This window comes from Castor canadensis, chromosome 3 (assembly GCF_047511655.1).
Source record: "Castor canadensis chromosome 3, mCasCan1.hap1v2, whole genome shotgun sequence".
Classification (NCBI taxonomy): Eukaryota; Metazoa; Chordata; class Mammalia; order Rodentia; family Castoridae; genus Castor; species Castor canadensis.
Genome location: NC_133388.1, coordinates 50,785,057 through 50,810,542, shown reverse-complemented (window position 1 = coordinate 50,810,542; position 25,486 = coordinate 50,785,057). Strand labels below are relative to the sequence as shown.

The following is a 25,486-nucleotide window of genomic DNA, read 5'->3' as shown; positions in this document are numbered from 1 at the left end:
TCCATGCTGAAATAGTATTTTGCACAAACTGGATTACACCAAATCCATGTGAAAAACAGATTTCAGATTTCACCTATTTCTTTTCGCTCTTTTGGCCTGCCTAGTAGAACATCTAAATTCCACAAGCACCCTGGCTCCAGAGGCTCTCTCACGTCCCCTTCAGCTTTAAGACTGGACATGTAATTGGCGCGGTAGCTTTCCTAGCTTTGGAATACGGAAGGCTGGGCGGCGGGGAGCGGGGCGCGCGGGGGCTAGGGGCTCGCGCGCGGGGCGGGGCGTGGCGGCGCGCGGGGCGGGGCGTGGCGGCGCGGGGGGCTGGCCAGCAGGATCGTGCGTCAGCCTCCTGCGGCGGGCAGGAAGCGGGCCGAAGCCCGGGGCGCCGGCGCGGGTGCCGCCGCACGTCCGCAGGCTCGGCGGGGAGGTGGCGGCCGCTGAGAGGCGGGCAGGCGAGCGGAGGGCGGGCCAGGGAGGAGGCGCCTGGAGGTGGGGCGCGGTGGGGCGGCCCGCGCGGGCTTCATTTGGGGGGCGCGCGGCCTGCGCCCGAGAACCGCGCACTGGGAGGTGCGGGCGGCGATGGGCCGCGGATGGGGCTTCCTCGTCGGCCTCCTGGTTGGCGCCGTGTGGCTGCTGCGCTCGGGTCTCGGGGAGCAGCAGCCGCCGGAGACGGCGGCGCAGCGGTGCTTTTGCCAGGTGAGTAGTGTGCGCGCCCAGAGGTGCCGAGGTCCCCGCGCTCCGGCAGGTGAGGGGCTGGGGTGCGTCATCATATCTCTTCGGCCCGGAAGGGGACCTTGGGCTTCATGGCCAGGGTCGGAGTCCTCAGCAGCTCGCCCAGGCAGGCGAGGACCGGTCCTCCGTCGCAGCCTGGACGTGGACGCGTCCTCCTCACTCCCTGGCGCTGGGGACCAGCAAGGGGTGTGGGTGTTTGGCCACAGTGTGCTTACGCACCTCCAGTGGCCTTCCATGCCCGAGGGACGCCGTGCGGACACTGCACCCACACTGCAGTCACGGTTTCTACAACTTGACATGGAACTTGGGTGCCCCGTGCCGGTGCTGTGTTTTGCCAGCCTTCCTGGCTAGGAACGGGTTTGGTAGGCGGACGAGCTGCTCCCCAGATCTCCTTGTCAAGCGGGACAGTGGCTTTGTGTGGCTGTTTCTGTATCCATGCCCAAGAGCTTGGTGTCTTTGGGGCTGTGACCCCTCTTTCTGTGTGTGCTTTCTTTTCTTGAATGTCATGATGCTTTACACGGACATCCATTCAGATGGTCTGATGGGAGGGTGGTTCTTACTCCTTATACAGGAGTTTGATAACAAGCTTATTTCCTACTGTGAGTAAGATGTGGATTCCCTGAGAAAAGGTCAAAGAAACGTAATTTTCCTGTATCTCAATATGTAGTATTTTTGTATCATTACTCTTTTTTTTTTGAGACTATAGCATGTTAATTTTGTATGAGGTCATTTATTGAATAAGACAAATTGAAGCTACTGAATTTCATTTGGCAGTCATCAGAAAATGCCAACAAATAGCTTAGAATCATACAGCATCTCAAATCAATTTATGTACTATCCTATTCTATAGGAGATATCTTTAGGCAGTGCATTCTTACAACTTTCACTGTAACAACTTTCTTGAGTATTCTATCAGGTTTAGGTTTTTTGTTGTTGCTATTGTTTTTTGTTTTGTTTTGTTTTGTTTTTTCCAGTCAAGGTCTCTGTATCTCTCAGGTTGACCTCAAATTTGTGATTCTTCTGCCTCAGCCTCCTGAATTTTAGGTGTGCACTACCAGGCTTTGCTCTGTTTTTTTCTTTTTTAAAGCCACCTTTTGGTGGATTTCTGTCTATAAACATTACATTTTAAGCTGGGCATGGTGGTGTACACCTATAATTCCAAGTACTTGGGAGGCAGAAACAGGAGGATCCTGAGTTCAAGACCAGCCTGAACAAAATTAGAACTCTGTCTCAAAAACAAAATACAAGCCAGGCGCGGGAATCTCATGCCTGTAATCCTAGCTACTCAGGAGGCAGACATCAGGAGGATTGTGGTTCAAAGCCAGCCCAGGCATATAGTTCCTGAGACCCTATCTCAAAAAAAAAAAAAAAAACCCCTTCACAAAAAAGGGCCGGTGGAGTGGCTCAAAGTGTAGGCCATGAGTTCAAACCCCCCCACCCCAAAAAAAAATCACAAAAAAGGACTGAAGGAGTGGCTCAAGCAGTAAGAGCACCTGCCTAGAGAGCATGAGGCCCTGAGTTCAAACTTCAGTGCCCCCTAAAGCAAACAAAATACAAGCAAAAGGACTGGAGGCGTGGCCCAAGTGGTAGAGCTCTTGGACGGTCTAGGTTCATTCCTTAGTGATACGCACCTAAAACGTGAGGGTGTAGATGTCAGAATTAATGATTTTAAGTGGATTTTACTACTTCTGATTGGAAGTAACATTTATGTGTGACGGGCGTGATAGTGTCTCATGGAGGAAAGAAACACGTCCACACATTAAGAGAGAAAGGTGTCATCTCTTTCAGGACGGTATTTTATTTTTTTGGTAAGCATGCTCTATGGCTAAACTACATCCCCAATTACTCTTGATTTTGTTGTTTTGCTGAGTGTTTCGGAGTTAAGGTGATGTTGTCTCGGAACCTGTAATGGAAGCTGCTTAACAAGTGAGTCACTGGAAGCCACTTTGCTTTCAGTGGTGCAAACAGCCTACCATCAAGTACTTAAAAGAAAAAAGGATCATTTTTTATTCTAATTACAAATATTATGTACACAAAATTTAAACATCTAGAAATAGGTATAGAGGATCCTGGCTTTGCACAGGTCTGGGCCCCCCCCCCCAAGGAAAACCGCGCATGTGCAGGATGCTCCGCGCGTTGCGCTGCGGATGCTTAAGTCATTTTTTCCATTAAAGACAGGCCGCCTTTCAACACACCTCAAACTTTTCACTTGCTCAAGTACATTCACTTCTATCTTACCTTTTGGGTGCCATTTGTTTTTTGGGGAGAGGAATACTGAATTTTCACAAAATTAAGACAGGGAAGCACTTAGCAGAGCACACACAATTTTAACATAAGTAACCACAATGCAGGACTAAGGGCTTCTCTACATCCACTGAGTTAGTTGCATCACGAGCGTGGGAGTTTAAAAGTTTTGTTTTTGAAATTTCTTTTGTTTTTCAAATAGTAAAAAATTTAAAGTTTTGTTCTGGCTGCACATGGTCGGAAGTGCATGTAATAAATCTGTGAATGAGGCGGGCTGAAACGCGAGATAGAAATACATGTTCTGAAAGTAACATTCAATGCCCAGGCAGGCCGAGTAACGTTTTCAGCTACATGCCGGGAGTTCAGATACGAAGTAAAAGTACTGCTTGACTTTCACTTTTTCCCCCTGGGTAACTTTTCTAGAAATTTGTTTAAAATTGGAGAGCTTTTAATTTTTTGTGTTTCCCCTGATTAGTGGTTAAGTTTTCTTTTCCTCTTTCACAATATCCTTAGATTTAAATACTCTCCCAACACAAAAAAAAGAAAAAGGCCCTTTTCTTTTCCTTTTAGAACATGAGGGCTAAATGCTTTTGTCTTCAGCATCAACTTTAAAGAATTGTGAACTAGCTGGGCATGGTGGTATCTTCCTGAAATCCCACCACTCAGGAGGCTTTTCTCCTGCTTCAGCAGCCTGCACAACTTAGAGACTGTCAAAAAAGGAAGGAAGGGTTGGGGGGAGAAAGGGAGGAGGGAGGAAGGAGAGCTGGGTAAGTATACTGAGAGTCTCAGTAAAAACACAATTTCAAGATAAAGTTAGTGTTCAATTTAATAAATGAAACAAGAGTGTATATTAGTTCTCTTCTGACCAGTAATAAAAAAAAAGGTGAGGGAAGAAGTGAGGAGAAAGGTCAGTAATGAATAGACATACAGAGATAGAGACAGATAAACAAGTACAGACAATCAGGATGAGGAAGAGAGAGTGAGTGAGTGAGCAGAGGTCATTCTACATACATACAGAGACCCTGTCTCAAAAAGAAAAAGAAAAACCACCACTAACACAAAAATAGTTTTATATTTTTCCCTTCCTGTTGCCTGTCCTTCTTACCATTTCTGCCTTTGGGTTACCACACCCTACCACTCATCATACTGTTGTATGGGTGCATGGTTTACAGTTGGGGTTCAGTACACAGGATATCATCTCTGAGCTGAGTCAGCAGTATGTTGGTGTTCAACTTACAAAGTCATTGCAGTAAAATGTACAGAGCTTTACAAGTAATTAGATCAAATTCAGTCAGCATTTGTTGAGGTCTATTGTCAATAAGTTTTGAGAGATCAAAAAATGAGTTAAACATGCTTCTTACACTCCAGAGTATTGAAACTTGTACATAATTGGTGCTCAGCAAATGTTAAGGAAATTATAGTACAAGATGAACAAAAATTATTTTGCATGTTTTCTGAAATTGGTCTTTCAGATGGGTTGATGGCTCCAAATGAATCTTTGAATTTGGTCAAGTACTATACATGCTTGTTGACATCAAATTGTACTAAAACTTTTTACTATATATTGTAAGTTCTCTTTATAATAGTGCTTCAGTGTTAGTTGCTCAAAATAAATGATTAATTGTCCAGGACTTGTACATCTTCCTTATGTTCAACCCCTTGGCTCTTATCCCCATTTGAGTGTGTAAGTCTATAGTTTGAGTAAGCAACTGTAACCAGGAACCACCCTTTATTTAAACCAAAACACTATTTGTTGTAGTAGGTATGGGCTTAAAGCAAATGAAGACCTTTATGTTTCCTTTTTTGACAATTATTGCCTCATTATGCATCAGTAGAGAGAATGAATGTAACAGAACTTATGTCCCAATCCATGGACTCCTAGGATGTATTTTAAAGAAATAACCTCAGAAGAAATACTGAAGCCCAGATATGGAGGCAGTATGAACACCTTTTGCATTTAAACTAATTAAAAATGAGTATAAATGCCTATGCATCAAAATATTTTTACCAATGTTTATCTGGGGAGTGCTAACAGCACTTAGAAGGACTCAAGTGTGGTAGATCCCCATAAGGCTGATGAAAGGGGAGAGCTCAGATACGCTAAAATGGCTTCTCCAAAAATAGATTATTTTTAGTTTGGAGTGCATTGTAGATTTATTCTGCAAACATGTATTTTAGCAGATTTTACCTGTCAAGCATCTTGTTAGGTTAGGTCAACTTTAAAAATGGTTTTGATTGTTAGACTGAATGGCTGAGCCATGGGAGAGATACTTGGTAATGTGTTGGGTGGTGGGTGGAAGGAAATAAGCCCAGGATTAAAATCTAGTTAAAGAGGGATCTTTGAAACAGGTTATACTGGAGAGGTCCATTGACTCCAAGTGCCTGCTACATTCCAGGCCTTTTTCAAATAAACCATATTGAAGAAATATTTTCGTAATGGTTGCTAGCCTTCAACAACAATTTGAGGCTTTAGCAAAACTAAGACTTTAAAGCCAGACAAGTGCTTACCACTTGAGCCATGCCTCCAACCCTTTTGCTTTAGGTTATTTTTCAGATAGGGTCTTGAATTTTTGCCCTCCTACCTGTGCCTCCCATGTAGCTGGGATCACAGGTGCAAGCCCAGCTTGCTTGTTGAGATGGGGTTCTCCCTAACTTTTTGCCCAGGATGGCTTCAAACCATGATCTTCTATCTTGCTTCCAAAGTAGCTAGAATTATAGGTGTTTCCCCTCTTTTTCTCCTTCCTTCCTTCCTTCCTTCCTTTTTTCCTTCCTTCCTTCCTTCCTTTTTTCCTTCCTTCCTTCCTTCCTTTTTTCCTTCCTTCCTTCCTTCCTTCCCTCCCTCCCTCCCTCCCTCCCTTCCTCCCTTCCTTCCTTCCGTTTGCTATTGAATTGTATTAGTTCCTTATATATTTTGGATTTTAACACCTTATCAGATAGATGGACTGCAGATTTTCCCCCCCACTCTGTAGATTTCCTTTTCCTTCTTTCATTTTATTTGTTTCCTTGGCTGTGCAGAAACATTTTAATTTGGTATAGTCCCACTTGTCATTTTTGCTTTTGTTGCCTGTGCTTTTGGTGCCATCTCTAAAATATCACTGCTAAGATCAATGTCATGGAACTTTCTCCCTGTGTTTTCTTCTAGGAGTTTTAAGGTCTTCTGTTTTAACTGTTTAATCCATTTTGAGTTTTTATGGATGGTGTAAGATAAAAATCCTGTTGAATTATTTTGAATATGTATCCAGTTTTCCCAATACCATTATTGAAGAGACTGTACTTTCCTCACCTTTATAAAAGATTAGATGTCCATACAGGCATAAGTTTGTCTGTGCTCTCTATTTTGTTCCATTGGTCTATGTGTCTGCCATATCATTTACTTTGTAATATAATTGGGAATTGGGAACTATGCTGTATCTGGGTCTTTTCTTCTTGCTCAAGATTGCTTTAGCTATTTGGGGTTTTTTGTGGTTCTATACAAAGTTTAGGATTTTTTTCCTGTATTTGTAAAAAGTGCCATGGGAATTTTGATAGGAATTACATTGAATCTGTAGATTGCTTTGCATATTATAGAAATTTAAAAAATATTAATTCTTTAAAATCCATGAACATAGGCTATATTTCCACTTATTTGTGTCACTGCTTCAATTTCTTTCATCAATATTTTGTAGTTTTCAGTGTATAGATCTTTTCCCTTCTTAGTTATATGTCTTTCTAACAGTCTTATTTTTTTGTGTGATATTATTGTAAATGGGATTTAAAAAAATTTCTTTTCCAGGTAGTTGTTAGTTTATAGAAATGCAGCTTTTTTGTATTTTGATTTTGTATTCAACTTTATTCATTTAATTGGTTCTAACTTTTTTTTTTGGTGGAGTCTTTAGGTTTTCTATGTACTATATAAAACTATGGCAATCCACAAACACAGACAATTTTACTTCTTTCCTTTCAATTTGAATGCCTTTTATTTCTTTGTCTTACCTAATTGACCCTTTGAACACATAAAAAAGTGAGTTTGAGAGTATAGTCTTATAGTACTTTGAGTGAAAAAATAAAATGATAACCTATGGTAGGGTGGAAATTTGTTGGTATCACACTTGAAAAAACTAGGAGGTGTTTATTTTGTCTTTCATTGAGAATTAAAGAATACCTCTAACTAGAGAAAATGAACAAGCAGTCCAGTGCAATTTTCTTTTCTCTTGCCTATTACATTTGGTCAGATCAACCAGAGTTAATGGGGAAAGTAATTGAGGTTCCTTCACTGCTAACTTTTTATCATCTTGTCGTTGCCACTGGGACTATAAAGGTAAAATTTTTAGAAGATTTTAGCTGCAAACCTGGCCTATGTTTTTTTTATTCATTAAGAAAATTCTGTGAGCTTCTTTGGAGAGCAGTAAGATCCTTATCATTGGAAGCATTTAATCAGAGGTAGGGTAATAATAATGATTAACACTTATCTTCTTATCAAATCTCATATGGGAATTATTATTTTGTATTAAGATACTGAGGTCTAGCGAGGATAAATAACTGATATACCTTCACTGCCCCCCCCCCCCAAAAAACCCAAAACTGCAAAGTAAAAAACTAGTAAGTAGCAGAGATGGGATTCAAATCTAAGGTCTGCCTCCTGAGCTTACATGCTAACTCCTTGAGAGGTGTCTATGGAAGTTGCAATAGAAGGCCATTGAAGGCTTTCCACTCTTAAGAAGCTAAGACTTTAAACTGGACAGTGTTATGGTCCTTATGTCAAAAAGGCCTCAACCAGGGCCTTTTTGTTTCCACCTACTAGTTTTGGCCCTACATCTAAGGCTGATTATTTCTTGAAGTCCAGAGCAGTGAGCTTCATATTTTAGTATGGATTAATCTCTTTGGGAGGGAAGGAAGGATGCATTTTTAAAAATTGAGATTACTGTGGTAGAGGCCAGAATTGTACCTCCTGGTGGGAAATAGTGTGGTTGTCAGTTAGGTAGCCTTGGAATCCTGAAGCACAGCTTTAAGCCATTCTTGTTACAGTCTGACACCTGTCTGTTCGTCTTCATTTAGGTAATAGGATTTTGGTTTGTTTCCAAGATCTTGTTCTGGTTTGTATTACCTGGGTTCCATAGCCCTTTCCTGTGACTCTGTTTTGGTAACACACCTTGTTCTCTGGTTTCTAGAACTGGGCCTTACACCATACCTGCCTGACTTCCTTCCAGAAATCAGGTTCTGCTGGCTAATGGCAGGGTTACCTGAACTGTTAGATGACTTGGGTTTCCAAGTGTCTTCCTTCCTGTCTTTTCTTTGCTGGGTTCTCTTCATCTATTGAAACCCTACCACCCTTATTTTGCTTTCTAAGCTGCACTGCTACCGATGGTTATAGTGGAGAATACCTCCTACTCCATACCTAAGTCAAGGGCAGAAGATTTAACAATCCACCACATGCCCTGCCTTCTTTCCCTCTGAGGTATCTTGGTTATATGACATCTCTGCTCTGGAGGATTTTTATGTTCCTTACTAGTTTGGAGCTTTCTCTAACTTCCTTTGTAGTTAGGATATAGGGAATAGATAGGTAGAATGTGGGACACAAAAGATTGTTTTCTTCGCTTCTGCTTTTCTTGCTATGTGAGTGCATTCCTGTTATGTCCTGTTACGTGTGTTTGTGTGCGCTGAGGTGCTGAGTACCATCTTAGGTGACATGGTAGTACACAAGGGTAATTAGACGTGTGGTGCTGGTTTCCAGTGATGAGTGACAGTGGGCAGCATTCATTCATTTTTCACCCACTCATTCCACAAATAATTATTGAGCACATGCTAAGTGCTTTTTCCTCAAGGACTTTGCCCTCTAGTGGGCAGGTGTGAAATAGATAAGCTCAGCACAGTGAGGCCTGTCTTACGCTGTAATAGTGCATGGAATGTCCTGGAAGCACAAAGGACAGTCAGTAATCCAGTGGTGGTGAGGAGGGCCTAAGAGATAGCCTTCCAAAGGTGACCACACTGAGCTGTCTTAAGGATACATTTTCACCTTGACAATGAATTCCTCTCTGTCAAGTCTTTCATGTTGGTTTATTTCCTTTTGTAACTTAATATCTCTGGTTTGTTTGTGTCTTTTTGGCCTTCATGGTCTTTCTGTGCCTTTATTCTTTGTATAATTTGTATCAAATTATTATTGTCCATAGGGGTTCTGCTTTTAAGGTTCAAAATATAACTTCCCATTGTATGAAATGAAATCATCTAGATTAAAAGCACTTCTGTGTTGTTAGCATACAAAATTAGGATTCAGTGGGGCTGAAGGTATAACTCAGTGGTACAATGCTAGTTAGTATGCTTGAGGCCCTGGATTTGATCCCAACACCAAAAAAATCCAAACATGTTACCATGTTACATACACACACACACACACACACACACACACACACACACATACACACAGAATTAGGACCCTAAGTTTATTGTATACACAGAACTTTTAGTAGGAAATAAAGCCATATTTTCATATAAAATTAAAAGTTATTATATGACAAAACATGTAGATTAGATTTTTAAAAATTTGAATAAATTAGAGTAGAAAAATCAGTAAAAATTGCTAGCTCTTGAATATTGCTGTTACCATTCAAAGTTTTTTTTTTTTTTTTTGGTTGTACTGGGGCCTTGCAGTTACTAGGCTGATGTTCAACCACTTGAGCCACTCTACCAGCCTAAAGTATTCTTACCTATTAAGTGAAAAATTTCTATTAATATTTTGTAATGTTCTCAAATTAAAGGAGTGTCAGATTTTACATGTTCCAAAGGGAAAACATCTTAGTTCAGTATTTCAACAAAGTATTACTTATTTGCTTCCTTATTTTAAATTATCTTTCTGTAGGTAATATGTCTCCCTATAGTATAATCCACCGTAGTGTACAATGCCTATATTCCGACCAAAGTACAATAAGGATCTCTTTTCTGTAGGATGCTATATTTTAAAAATTTCTAGTTGTTTTTGAAATCATTATGTAATTGTTACTTAAAGTAATATTTACTTCTATTAGGTGTTTACCTAGACACATATAAGACTTTGTTTCACAACTGATGACATCATCTGATTATATTATCCCATTATATCCTAGTATAAGTGCATTAGATAGTTTGAGCTAGTAAGTAAGGTATAAGACATCAGCATTTGAAGGTCAGGATTAGCTTTGTGGTCAGTTTATTAATTTTCTAAGCACCATTCCAAACCTATAAAAATTATTGTGGCTCAATATTTGGGGGTTAGTGGATATTAATTATTGTTTCTTTTATAAATTCAGTATCACTTCTTTTTATACATTTGCAGACTTTTCTCTGACTCATATATCCTCTGGAAATTAAAATAAAGATGGAGACAGAAAAGCAAAGGATGGGAATGCAACTGGAAAGATGGGTGGAAGTGGGAGCTGGAAACCCCCAGGGAATCCAAGTAGCATATGTTTACCCTCTCTGTCTCCTGTCTTTGCTTCTTTGGGTGTCTTCTGAAATCTTCCCTCTGTCTACTAACTGTCTGATATGTTCTTCAGTTCTCATGAGGGGATATACTGTGAGTTGATGTGTTCACTGGTGTAGCCACAGAAGATACATCTCTTCCTCTTAGTCTCAAATGGCCACCTTTGGTCATGTCAACCTGGAGCCTGGAGGGCAGGATTGCAAAATGACTGCCAGGGGTCCAACTCTCTGTGTATGTGTGTGTGTGTGTGCACCATTATGAGCTCAGCACATCTGACAAAAATAGCCACTGCATTCCCTTAGGGACATAGTAAAGCAACAGTATTACTAAAGCATTGTCATAACCCATCTTAGAAAATTTTAAGGGGATACCAGGTGCTGGTGACTCACACCTATTATTCTAGTTAATTGGGAGGATCAAGGTTCAAGGCCAGCCTCGGCAAATAGTTCACAAGACCCCGTCTCCAAAATAACCAGAGAAAAGTGGACTGGAGGTGTGGATCAAGAGTAGAGCACCTGCTTTGCAGATGTGAAGCCCTGAGTTCAAACTCCAGTCCCATCAGAAAAAAAAATATAAGGGGGTATAGGGGAAGGAGGATAAGGGTTGGTTGAGAGGAGCCAACTTTTTTTTTCTTAGACAGGGTCTCACTGTGTAGACCAGGCTGGCCTAGGATTCATGATACTTTGCCTCAGTCTCCTGAATGCCAGGATTCTTAGGCGTGCACCACCAGGCCCAGCTTGAATAGGGGGTTTCTTCATAATAACCATGTGAGGAAAAAGAACCTCACTGCATCTAGAACATTTTAATTTAATATTTCATTTTCTTTGTGATAGGTTAGTGGTTACTTGGATGATTGTACCTGTGATGTTGAAACCATCGATAGATTTAATAACTACAAACTTTTCCCAAGACTACAAAAACTTCTTGAAAGTGACTACTTCAGATATTATAAGGTATTTAAAATTTTTTTGTGTGTAAGAATACTTCAACTGTTAATTACATTTTCTTAAGAACCACTGAACTTTGAGATTGTGGTTATTATTTAATATTGACAGAGGCTTTATTAAGAAAATTTACTTCACAAGAGTGAGCCATTTGGTTTTGAAGATACCATTGTTTACTTTTAATGTAGGTAACAGTTTCATACTCTAGAGTTAGAAACTAGCTGTTTAAATTGAAGTTAGAACAGAAATGATTATGTTGTTATCAAAATAGTGACTTCATAATTTTCTCAAACATCATGTTTAGCTCTACTTAATTAATATAATTAAATTAAAAAAATTTGAGAAGAGGCATGTTTTTATTTCGACCTATGATATTTTAACAAGTCACTTGGAGCATTTTTCTTGAAATACTACTGTAGGAGTTTAGAAATCCTGATCACTGGACCATTTAGTTGTAGTCTGAGTTCACAATTATCTAACTGTTCTCTTATTGCTTAAAAAAATATGAGTTGAGCAGTGATGATATAAATTCTTTGACTCCTGGTTGCCATCTGTTTAGTGGCAGGCTGTGTCTTTTCAACCAAATCTAACCAATCTACCCATGCCAGCTACATTATTAAATCAATACAACTTGATAATAGACAAGAAATTGCATAGTACAGATAAAATAACCAGATTGTAGCATCATAATTCAACAGCTATCAATATAATCTCAGGATTCTTATTTTTATAACCTGTTTCTGTTATTATTTTACAGGTAAACCTAAAAAGGCCATGTCCATTCTGGAATGATATCAATCAGTGTGGAAGAAGAGACTGCGCTGTCAAACCTTGTCAATCTGTAAGAACTATGTATATATTTAAGAATTATTGTATCTTTTTCGTCAGTTACAACTTTTTAAAGGGGCCAGTATAATTAAATAGTAATTCAATCTTTAGTTTAAATGTAACACTCAATATTTACATATTACAAACAATATTACAGATATAAAACCTCGTTATTTTGGGATATTCCATTAAGTGGAATTGCTGGATCATGTGGTAATTTTGTTATTTTTTGAGGAATTGCCAAACTGTCTTCCACAGTGCTAAAGCATTTTACATTTTTACCAGCAGTGCACAAGAGTTCCAATTCTCCACATCCTTGACAATGCTATTATTTTGTTTTTTGGATAGCAGCCATCCTAACAGATGTGGTGTGATATTGTGGTTTTGAGAAGTTTATTTTTATACATGTAAATATTGCTACACAGCTATATCTAGCATATGGAATTAAGGCAAACGTAAAGTATTATTTATGAGGCTTTTGTATCATGTTGAAGCATGCTCTTAGTTATAATCCTCATGGATACAACTTTTGGAAAATGTAAAGATTAACTTATTAAAGAAACCTATGTTACTAGTCACCTTTCTATGACTAAAATAAAATACTAAGATAATCAACTTATAGGGAGAAAAGTTTTATTTTAGCTCACAACTTTGGAAGGTCCAGTCCATGACTGATTGTCCCTGTTGCTTTGGGCTTGTGGTGAAGCAACACATCATAGTGGAGCAAAACCACTCACCTCATGGTCAGTAAATGAAAAAAAGGAAGAAGGAGGGCTGGGGTCACCCAGGCCCCTCTAAAAGAATGACCTAAAGATCTCCCACTAGGCCTAACCTCTCAAACGTTCTACCACCTCCCTGGAGTACCTTCTTAGGGGCCAAACCTTTAACACAGGGACCTTCGGGGGACATTCAATACCTAAATCATAGCAGTTACTATTATTAAAGCATAGGCATATCATTAAAATGTGTCAATTTAAATGTGTTTTTATTTTGGTGTGCTTGCTAGGTTTTATTTGGTATGCTTGGTAGGCAGGAGCTCTTATGCTTGAGCCATTCTGCCAGCCCTGCCTACTTGCTGGCAAGCATGAAGCCCTGAGTTCAAACCCAAATGCCACCAAAAAAAGAAAAAAAAAAAATGCTAGGCAGGCACGCTATCATTTGAGCCTCTCCAGCCCTTAAATGTTTCATTTTATTTTATAAGTTCTGTGCTTATATTTTGGGAATAGAAAAAATTAGGGGACTTTTTTTTTCTTATTTTTGGTGATACTAGCGTTGAACTTAGGACCTTGTGCTTGCCAGGCAGGTGCTCTACCACTTGAGGCACTCTGCCAGCCCTTTTTGCATTGGATATTCTGAGATAGGGCCTTGCTTTAGGCCTGGGTTGGCCTGGGCTGTGATCTCCTATTTGTGCTTTCCTGCATAGCTGGGATGATGGGCATGGACCACTACTCCCAGTTGTTGATTGAGATGGGGTCTCATGAACTTTGCTTAGGCTAGCCTAGAACCATGGTCCTCCTGATCGCCACCTTCTGAGTAGTTAGTAGGTTTGAACGACCATGCCCAGTAGTAGGGTAAATTTAAATTTACTGTTATCTCCTTTATATGGCCTATTAAACTGAGAAACTGGTATAGGATCTAGTTATTGCAGCTTCTGCAGAACTGAGCTAAGTTGCCCACAATGGATATCACAATGTAGAGGTAGCTTTTTTCTTTTTTAAAAAAACAAAGTAATTGGAGGATGTTTATCTACCTGACATTATTCTTGGTTTATAAGTATATAAGCTCAGGCTGGTGGCGTGGCCTAGCAAGTGTGACACCCTGAGTTCAAACCCCAGTACCACCAAAAAAAAAAAAAAAAAAAGATTAAAAAAATTGCCTTTTTGGGCTGAACGTTTAACAAAGACCAGTTCCCTTTTTGTCAACACTTTAATTTCCTTTTTAGTTTAGCTTATACTCTGTGACCTAGTGGGAGATAGAAAAATAGGTAAGTTCTCTTTTTTGTACTTGACACTTGAAAAACATATCGCTTGGTTTGTACCCTGATTCTAAAGATTTGAATGAGGCAGATGGTCTGCCCATCATGGTTGGGATCTTTCTGTAAGCTGAAAGGCCAGTCATTCACTCCCTTTACAATTCATTAATGTTCTTTCACCTCCATTAATAATTGGCCAATGAGAAAGAAGTAACAGTACCCAATGTTAGTTTGGGAATAAGAAATAAGCATTCTTGTAGTAAAGCCCTTTTGAAGATTAATTTTATAAATGTTTCCAAAATATTCAAAAGGTACATACCCTTGGACCTATTAATTCTGCTAGGAATTTCACTTAGTAATTGACAAATGTTTAAAGATGACTGTAGAGCAGCACTGAATATTGTAAAGATGTTAATTTATATATTTGGCATTGTTTACTATATTAAAAGATTAGAACCATCTAGATATCCAGCCATTGAAAAAGAATATGCATTGATCTAGTTCAAGTCTGGAAGGTTTACCATACAGTGATCAGGAATGGTGCTCTGCTGTTCAGAATTCTGATACACAGAGCATCACTTTTTTTTTTTTCCTAAAATGTTCCTCCTTCCTTTTTTTTTTTTATTGTTTTATTATTCATATGTGCATACAATGCTTGGGTCATTTCTCCCCCCTGCCCCCACCCCCTCCCTTACCACCCACTCCTACTCCACCCCCTCCCTTCCCCCCCCACCCCCTCGATACCCAGCAGAAACTATTTTGCCCTTATCTCTAATTTTGTTGAAGAGAGAGTATAAGCAATAATAGGAAGGAACAAGGGTTTTTGCTAGTTGAGATAAGGATAGCTATACAGGGAGTTGACTCACGTTACTTTCCTGTGCATGTATGTTACCTTCTAGGTTAATTCTTTTTGATCTAACCTTTTCTCTAGTTCCTGGTCCCCTTCTCCTATTGGCCTCAGTTGCTTTTAAGGTATCTGCTTTAGTTTCTCTGCGTTGAGGGCAACAAATGCTAGCTAACTTTTTAGGTGTCTTACCTATCCTCACACCTCCCTTGTGTGCTCGCGCTTTTATCATGTGCTCAGAGCATCACTTTACCTTTCTGCCTATCCTCACTTTGAGGATTTTTTTTTTAATCTTTTTTTTTTTTTTGGTGGTACTGGGGTTTGAACTCAGGGTGTCACACTTGCTAGGCCATTCTACCAGCCTGAGCTTATGTTCTTATAAACCAAGAATAATGTCAGGTGGATAAACCTCTTCCAATTATCTTGCTTTTTAATAAAGAAAAAAGCTACTTCTACATTGTGATATCCATTGTGGGCACTTATCCTTACTCTGAGGATAGGCAGATAGTAACTGTAGTCAGTAAGTGGCCAATACTACTAAAAATTAGTTCTGGTTTCCCCTGAAAAGAACCAAGGCTCCTTAAAAAATGGTTGATTCTAAGAATGGAGCAAGAAATGTACAAGAGGAACCTGCAATATTTGGTCATCACAAAATATCTGTTTTAAGGACTACTCAAAAAGGACACAGGTGGTAAGTCAGTACTTAGTATCCCCTAGTGACCAAATATGGGACAATTTGAACATGAAAAATGAATGGCTAGGTAACTATTTTTTTATATTTCCATGTTGTAATATATGACTAGCAATACATAGAATAGTTTGGTTTTGAATTTTTATTTACAATTAAGAAATCATAAAAATTGTGTAACCATTCTCAGTTGAAATAATCTGTTAACTTCAGTAACTTATTTTTTGAATTTTTCTCATAAATCACAGAAATTTCAAATTTTTTTTCAGAAGATAGAATAAAATTTCATCCACAAATACATTTTTTTTTTCATTTTCAGGATGAGGTTCCTGATGGAATTAAATCTGCAAGCTATAAGGTATGTACATATACGTATTGCTTTTTTCCCTCAGTACTGGGGATTGAACTCAGGACCTTATGATTGCTAGGCCAGTGCTCTGGAGTCAATCCCCCAGCCCTATTGTTTGTATTTCATTTTTGAGATAGTAGGTTCTTGCTCATTTTGTATGGGCTGGCCTCAAACTTGGAATCCTCCTGTCTCCAGTAGTTGGGCTTATAAACATACACTGCCATACTTGGCCTTGTGTCTAGTATCATTAAGATAAACAAACTTGAAAAACCTGTTTTCCCTGGCATCTGTTACCCCATTTCTCTGTTTTTCGTATAATGAAATCCCTTGAAAATTGTTTATATTGACTGACTCTAACTCCTTTTGTTTGTTTTTATTCAACTTTTTATTATAGAAAGTATAAAAAAGTATAGGAAAAACAAAAACTTTACCTTTCATCCAGAAATTATCAGCGCACAGTCAATTTTGCTTCATCTGTACTTCCCACTACATTTTTCCAATTATTTAAAAACAAATCTCAGATAAATCATTCTGTTTATAATTGTTATAGAGTTGTAACATTTCAGAATTAAAATTTCAGAGTTCAGTTAAATACCAATTGAGCTTTTCTCATTGAATAAAACTTGTGAAATATTTGGATTAAGACATTTAAACACTTTTTACCTATAGAAAATATTTTCTCAGTTGAAAAAATTATGCCTGCTGAGGAAAGTCAGTTTAAATCACTGATAATTTCACATTAATCACAAAATGTAACTTTGAAAAAGAATGGGCAATCTTATGAATAAATAAAAAAATTTAAAATTTTTAAATTAAAAATATTTAAGAACATACTTTTCCTGATATGTTCTTCAAGAAACTTAGCAGTGACAAATGTGATCAAGAAACAGACTAAATTATTAAATAGAAATTGAGAATAGCTATTTTGTTTAACTTACTTTAAATATTCAAATAATCACAATGATAAGGTCTAAAAATTTTTTGTTTTAGTATACATAGGTAGATGTTATTTTTGAATAGATTTTGCTAACTTTTGATACATGTTTTTAACTTTTTCTTTTGAAATAATTTCTAACTTACAAAAAAGTTGCAAGGTTAGCATAGATATTTTGTACATCCTGCAGATTGAAGTTTTATATTTTGGTACATGTGATTTTTTTTTTTCTGGAGATAAGTACAATTTCTTTCTTTTTAATTATCATATTATTGTTATACTGGGTACACTGTGACATTTAAAAAGTTCTTACAATATATTATAGTTGAATTCACCCCTCCATCATTCTCCTTTATCCCTCCTACCTGACACATGTGATTTATCATGTTTTTGCTATATTCTGAGCCATTTTATTATAGATCAAATGCATTATATCCCTTTACCTTTTAATACTTAACCATGTATGAGAGACTTTGAGTTTTAAAAACAGTTTTTTAAATTGAACTGTTTTATATATCAACTAATATAATAAAACAAAATTTGTTATTCATTACATAAATATTAAAAAAAATTATTTTAGCCAGATGTCGATGGCTCGTGCCTTTAATTCTAGCTACCTGGGAGCCTGAGATATGGAGGATTGCTGTTCCAGGTCAGCTTTTTGCTAGCAGAAAGCTAGCAAGACCTTATCTCAACCAGTAGCTGGGCATAATGGTACATGTCTGTCACTCCAAACTACACAGGAGGCTGAAATTGGGAGGATTGTGATTCCAGGCCAACCCTGCTTGGGGGGGAGAGGGGGGAGGAGGTGTGGAAGAAAAGTTTGTGAAACCCCATCTCAATGGAAAAAAGCTGGGCATAGTGCCTGTCATCCCAGCTACTGCAGGAAGTATAAAATAGGAGGATTGCAGTTCGGGCCAGCCTGGGCCAAAACTGAGACCCTGTCTCAAAAATAACCCAGAGTAAAAAGGGCTGGAGGTGTGGCTGAAGCAGAATGTCTGCGTAGCAAGCGTGAAGCACTGCTTTAAAACCCTAGTACTACCAAAGAAAAAAAATATATTATTGCAGTCATTTTAATGTTCTCTAAAAACTAGATCATTTCAATTCTGTTAGCGCTTAGTTTTTTTTTTTTTTTATAAAGAAAACCTCAGCTAACTTCTGGATTTGTTCAAAAAGTTTTTTAAACAAAGTTTTTAAAGTTGTATTTCGTTTGCTTTCTTTTTCATTTCAGTATTCTGAAGAAGCCAATCTCCTTGAGGAGTGTGAACAAGCGGAGCGACTGGGAGCAGTAGATGAGTCACTGAGGTGTGATTTACTTACCAGTACTTTCTCTCCTTCCCGTCACACGTTAACTTGAAAAAGGAGTAATACTATTTTCTTTGTCTGAAGTGAGGAAACACAGAAAGCTGTTCTTCAGTGGACCAAGCATGATGATTCTTCAGACAACTTCTGTGAAGCTGATGGTATAACATTTTTTATAGTATGCATTATGACTAAAATTATGCCTAAGAAAAAAATCCTTCTAAAATTATGTTTAAAAACTTAATTTCTGTTTTGGTTGTTTTTTTTGGCAATTCCTCAAAAAGCTTAAATATAGAATTACCATGGGACCTACTAGTTCCTTTCCTAGGTGTATACATAAAATAATTGAACGGAGACTCAAACAGATACAGGTAAACCAGTGTTCATTGCAACATCATTCACAGTAGGTTAAAGGTGGAAACAACCTGTGTCCATCACCAGATGAATGAAGAAGCAAATTTGGCATATACATACATGGGAATACTATTGAGCTACAGAAAGGAATTATGTTCTGACACATACTACAACATGGATGTACCTTAAAAACATGCTAAGCGAAATAAGCCAGACACAAAAGGATAAGCATTTCATGAAATAGCTACAGTAGGCAAATTTATAGACAGAAAGTAGATTAGAAATTGTGGGGGTGGGATACAAGGAGTTACTGTTAAATGTTTTGGCTGGTGGAAAAGTTTTAGAAACTGAAAGTGGTGATGGTTGCACATATTCTGAATGTAATTAATGCCACCTAGTATAAATTTTGTTATAGATACTTTATCACAAAAAATTTTAAAAGAAAACCCAATTTCTGGAAAAAAATTCTTAACTTTTACAGTTTGTAAATCAAGTAGTTTGTAATTTTTGGAGTGTATACCTGCATTTTGTACATGTAGCTAAAATGTAGGAATTTACAGAAACATGCTCCTATTATATTGCTGTTTGATTTTTACATATTTCTTTAATGATAGTCATTGTTGCTTTTGCAGAAGAGAATGCTGAACCAAGAAGTTGTATGAGCAACATCTAAAGCAAACCAGAGTGCTGGTGCTGTTAAAATCTAGTACTCTGAGGACCCATTAGAACTCTTTCTTTGGTCAAGAGTTATGGATTCTCTCATTCTCTTGTTCTAGTATCTTCCTTTTTTCTAAGTTGGATTATTAGCCTCTTCCTTGGCTAAACAAAATTAAATCAAATTGAGCTGTTTTGTAGTGGATTAATGATCTTTAAAAAATTAATGAAAAGAATGATACAGATCATTTTAACTACAAGTAAAAGACAAAGCCTACTCCTCATAAACGAGAAAGTGTTTAGTTTTAACTTTGTGGCTTCTCTTTGGAAAAAAAATTTCATTAATAGGAAACATGCCCATGTTTTGGTGTCTACATATATATAATGTTTTATGTCTATTTACAAGATCTGAAAACTCGGAAAATGAACATTTTCCCCTTAAGTTTAACACAGACTCATTTAGTCTGCAAAAATGTGTGTGTGTGTGTGAGAGAGAGAGAGTGTGAGTGTGTGAATGTGTGTGTGTGTGTGTGTGTGTGTGTGTGTGTGTGTGTGTGTGATGCTGGGGATCAAACTCAGGGCCTCACCCATGTTAAGCAAGTGCTGTACCACTGACCCATACCTCTAGCCCTGTAGTATTAAATTTTATTACTGTCTAGAAACTACTCTTTATGTCCAGGCCTCTTAAACAACTATTTTATCCCTTCTTTTTTCATACTGGCTGATTACTTTATTTCTAAGATATACCCAGACCTGTTTGATTGGAGATTGATACCCTAGATCTTGCTGGAGCAGTACTCATATATGCTACATTTACTGTTATTAACCTTGGTAAAAATCTAAAATTCTAAAACACATTTGGTCTCATGGGTATTGGATGAGGGGTTGTAGACTTACTCTGAGACTTAGATTAGTAAAAGAAAGGGCTAAAACATTCTTCTAAACCCATATTTCACCATCTTTTCCACAAGGATCTTTTCATCTTGAACATTGATGTGAGATAAAACTAAATTTATACTATACAGTATCATTTTTTAGGCCCGCATTGTTAGGAAAAAGATAGTAATACTTTAACCTCCATTAATAAAGTTTTTTTTTGGTGGGGGGCGGTACTGGGAGTTGAACTCAGGGCCTCACACTTGCTAGGCAAATGCTCTACCACTTGAGCCATTGTGCCAGCCATTTTTACCTTGGGTTTTTTCTTCCCCAGTACTGGGGTTTGAACTTATTTTAAGGCTTTATGCTTTACATTGGTTATTTTTAGATAGGATCTCCCTTTATACCCAAGCTGGCCTGGACTAACCTGGACCATGATTCTTCTATTTGTGCTTCCCCACATAGTTGGGATAACAGATGTGTGCCCAGCCATTGCCCAGCCATTGCTTGAGATGGAGTCTTGTGAATTTTTTGCCCTGGCTGGCCTCAAATCAGAAATCCTTCTGATCTCTGCCTCCCAGTAGCTAGGATTATAGACTTGAGCCAGCGTGCCTAGCTTAAAGTATTCTTTTGAGACTACGATGTGTAGCACCAACTGAGAATAATTTATTTCTTGTTTGGTGGAGCTTGGTGAGTTACTCAATTGTATTCATTCCTTCTGTTAAAAGAGGATGAATATTTAAATAAAGGACAGGTAATCCCAATTAGAAATTTGAGCTTTTATCATGTGGCAAAATATGCATTTTTTAAATAAAGTTGAAGAGAGGTGAAGTGTTTGTTATAATTAAAATTATGAAGCAGTGGGCTGGACGTGTGGCTCAAGTGGTAAAGCACCTGCCTAACAAGCATGAAGTCCTGTGTTCAAACCCAGTACTGCCTCCCCCCAATTATGAGGGAGCAAATGTTTCTCTCTATTTAGGTAGAATATTAAAAAATTTAATCATTTCTTGGTGGTTATTTTTATATCTTAAAGTACTGGGTACTGAGCATTATTTATATATTTTACAAGTCAGGAGTTTAAAAATGATGTTATAATTTTGTATACTATGGCAGCACAGAAAGCTGCCTTCAGTATTAATTGGGATGAATAGATGAACTAGATGATGCCATGCTAATTTGTTGTGTAAGTTCTTATATTTACTTTTCCTAGTTATTTTAATTGCCACTTGTGCATTAGGCTCAGTTATTTCTAGATGTTGTCATTGTGCTGCTCTAGAAGCAATTCATCCTCTAAATTATGCCCCTAAAATACCGTAAATTGGAACAAGAATAACCAAGCTTGGTTTTTTCTTTGTCTTTGCTCTTTAATAATAATAAATAGGAATTGAGAGCTGGAGAGCTTGATGGACTTTTTTTTTTTTTTTTAATAGTGCTGGGGACAAACCCAGGGTCTCATACATGCTAGACAAGTGCTACCCCTGAGCTACAATACCATCCTCTTTGATGGTCTCTTTTATAAGCACCTTCATACTCAGATTTTTATTACCTACTTTGGTTCCTTTGAGGCCACTTTTGCCTACTTCCTCATTATTTGTTGGTTCATATCATTAAATGTATAGATGAGTAAGGTATTACTGTATTATTAATTTCCCAGAGCCACTGGGAGGCTCTGGAAGAAATGATTTTTGTTTTGAAGTTTTAGCATATAAATTATGAATAAGTAGCAGGACCTGGGTCCCAACCCAGGCATGCTGGCTGCAAAGCCCATACTTCTAACATGCTTCTAACTGCTGTGCCACATTGGGCATTTAGGTTGCTTCCAGTTTTCCCTTTTATAAATAATACCAACACAAGCATATACATATAACTATTGCATATCTAGTATTATATCTTTAGGAGAGCTTGTGGTTCTGATGTTGGTCATCTAAGAAGAAAGTATTTGGTAACAAGTGACATATGGCACTAGTTTTTCGTCATTTACCTTAGTTACTAATGAAGTGCCTTGGTAATGTGGAAGGGAATGCATATTATATTCATTTTCTGAATAGAATATAGGAATTGAATTATGTTTCTTACATTCTAAAATGCACATACTCCTATTTTTACTGTTTCTAAAATCAGGATGTTTTTGCAGCACTGTGTACAGGTCATATGGCTGTTTCTCCCTCCCTGTCTTCCTTCCTTTTTTCCTGAAAGGTTGTTTTAAAATCCCAGATACATTGTTAGATTTGTAGTGCCTTAAAATCTATGGCATAATCTTCAATTCTGGTTTTTAAAGGTAACTGAAGATAAAAAAGATTCAATGAAACATTTTATTTTACAGACATACACTCCCCTGATGCCGAATATGTAGATTTGCTCCTTAATCCTGAGCGTTACACAGGTTACAAGGGACCAGATGCTTGGAAGATATGGAACGTCATCTATGAAGAAAACTGTTTTAAGTATGTATCTTTTTCATTTAGACACATTTTCATTTCACATTTCCATAATGTGATTACAGAAAGGAATAAACAAAATCATAATGATTTAAAATTATAAATCAGGTTTACTTTGTTAAAAGATGTACTTGGACATAGGAATTTATTGGTTCGTTAATCCATTTCCCCTCTGGGGAAACATATTGGCATGAGTTTCACTGTATATGTTTTTAAAAAGACTTAGAGTTGTATTAGAACGTATAGGAGTATTGAGGCACTGAACAAATGCTCCTTAGTAGATTATACAGTCTCATTTTATAGACGAGGTGACCTAGAGCCAGGGAGGGTTATTTCATTCCCAAGATCATATAGTTCGTGGCAGGGTATAGATTAGAATCAACAACTCTCAATTTCCTTTTTGGTGCTCTACATATGTCTTTCTGTGGCAATAGTTATTTTTACTTCCTTTAAAGTTAAATTTATTTCAGAGAAGAATAAGAGGTAACATTTGAGGACTCACTGTATGCCAGACATTGTGTTAAATGTAAAACATACATTTTCTTCTCTAGTTCTTATAATAATTCTATGTTACAGTCATTACTGTTTTATAAATGGAGAATCTTGAGGTTAAGTGATTTGTTCAGTGTTAAAGAGCTAGTAAGTGGCAAAGTCCACTTTGTATTTTTTTTTTTTTTTTTTTTTGGTGGTACTGGGGTTTGAACTCAGGGCCTAATGCTTGCTAGGCAGGCACTCTACCTCTTGAGCCACTCTGCCAGCCCTACTTTGTACTCTTAATCACTACAATGGAAGCAGTCAAGTTGATCACTGGATGATAGAGGACAAGTTGTCACTTGTAATCCTTAAGACTCTAAACAATATGCTAATTGGTTTTTGGAAAAAGGTATGTGTGTGTGTTGCTATCTCAGGGATTGAAGGTAATCTGGAAAAATCTGGAGTTCTGAAATGTGGAGATAATTCATTTTACTTTTTATAAGTCAAATAAAAGCATGAGATCAGCAATTATGCTTATACCAATTAAATGTTAGGCTTTTTTTTTACTTGAATTTCTTCTGTTTGGAAAGTGAAAAGTTCATTTTTAATATCTGCTATATATTTCATTTAAATTCTCTTGACTGTTATTAGGAATGTTTTGTTTACTTAAAATTTTGTTTTTAAATGTGAACGCAAAGAGTCTATGAAGCATTTGTTAGATTTGTCTTAGTTTTAGAGTCATTCCCTAATTCATACCTGATTTCCATAATTTTATAATATAAATAATGTAGGAGGCACTAATTTATATTGTCTGTGTTAAAATATAACATATATACCTTTTTCTCAAAATGTCTCAAATTATGCCAATTTTTAAAATTTAAATTATAGACATTAAACAATCCCTACACTTTACTAATAATAACAATGCATATTTAATTTTGGGATTTTAAAGAGCAGTTTAGTAACATTAACTTTCCAGAAAGCTTCTGGCTGCTTTCTCCTCTTTTAAAAAACCTTTCATTTAAATCATAACAAACCTGATGGTCACAGAACAAACTGATGTGGCTATGATTACCTACATGGAAAATAATCTACCCACATTGTTTTATCCACTGTTTAATTTTAATTCTTGTATTGGATAGTTATATTTTTTGCTTGTTTTTCCTTCAGTTAAGAGTGTACTTTGTGCCATACATAAATATACTCTTATCTGTATGTGATATACATAAAAACATGTTAGTAACTCAGAGAAGAGCTAGATTGATATTTTTTCTTCCTTTGATAAAGAAGTGATTAGGAAATGACCTACTCACTAATGAGAAAAGATCAGGAACTATTATCACTAAAACAACAGCCAATAATTTCTCTAACTTAATTAGAGAAGACAAAATATTTTGTAACTTTAATAAAACAATATGACTTTAGATATAATTACTAAGTGAGACAGCACTTTACTTAAATAATTGTAACATGATTGGTAACATATTTATGTTTTATGTGGAACTCTTAATTCCTTTGTTTCTAGGCCACAGACAATTAAAAGACCTTTAAGTCCATTGGGTTCTGGTCAAGGTGAGTTATTCATTTTTATTTTTATATTATTTATCAGCCAGTGAACTTTGGCTAGATGGAAGAGGAAGACAAGATAAATGGCAAAACCAGTTGAGCTTATATATTTCACTGTCCTATTTCCATAGGAATTATGCCTTACTCTTGCAGAGGTGTATTTATATATAAGGAGTTATTTTTATATGGTATTACATTATCATAAAATGAACATTAGGGTATATATTTATTCTGTGCATTTTTGCAGACACATTAAGTGGTGTGTTTGCCTATTTAACTTCATCTTCCAAAACATATCTCAAATTTTTCTAAAAACTTAGGCTGAGGAAGTAGCTCAGTGGTAGAATGCTTGCCTAGCATGAGAGAAGTCCTGGGTTTGATCCCCAGCTCTGCAAGAAAAAAAATCCCCAAATTATTAATTATATCCAGATTCCATATATTGGGAAGCATAAATAGGAGTATTGAGGTCAAGGCCAGCCTTGGGAAAAAGCAAGACTCTCTTTCCAACATAACTGGAGCAAAAAGGGCTTAGAAACATGGCTCAAGTAAAGCACCTGCCTAACAAGTGGAAAGCCCTGAGGTTAACCCAGTACCACCAAAAGATGATGATGATGATGATGATGATGATGATAATGATAATGATAATAAATACAAGAAAGTTAAAAAAGGGCAGGGGTTGGGAAGAGTGGGTTAAGAAAGGAAGATAATAATAGGGGTGAATTTGAAGGACATTATATGGAAATACCATAATGAAATCCCTCACTTTGTACAATTAATATACACTAATTTAAAAAGTCCTATCTGTGTGTTATTAACATTTTCCATTTTCTACCTACACTCAACATCTGGCCCAAATGCTGC

The 25,486-nt window shown here is 37.3% G+C and overlaps 1 protein-coding gene across 1 annotated transcript in view; it reads left to right on the top strand.

Moving 5' to 3' along the window:
* Positions 1–485: 485 nt before the first annotated feature.
* Positions 486–25,486, top strand: part of Ero1a (endoplasmic reticulum oxidoreductase 1 alpha) — a 41,952-nt gene continuing 16,951 nt past the window's right edge. Inside the window, exons 1-8 of the mRNA XM_074067952.1 lie at positions 486–690; positions 11,236–11,355; positions 12,104–12,187; positions 15,998–16,036; positions 18,193–18,266; positions 18,351–18,424; positions 22,471–22,591; positions 24,585–24,631. Of these exons, the coding sequence (XP_073924053.1) occupies positions 574–690; positions 11,236–11,355; positions 12,104–12,187; positions 15,998–16,036; positions 18,193–18,266; positions 18,351–18,424; positions 22,471–22,591; positions 24,585–24,631 (676 nt within the window). The 5' untranslated portion in view covers positions 486–573. The remainder of the gene's footprint in view (positions 691–11,235; positions 11,356–12,103; positions 12,188–15,997; positions 16,037–18,192; positions 18,267–18,350; positions 18,425–22,470; positions 22,592–24,584; positions 24,632–25,486) is intronic.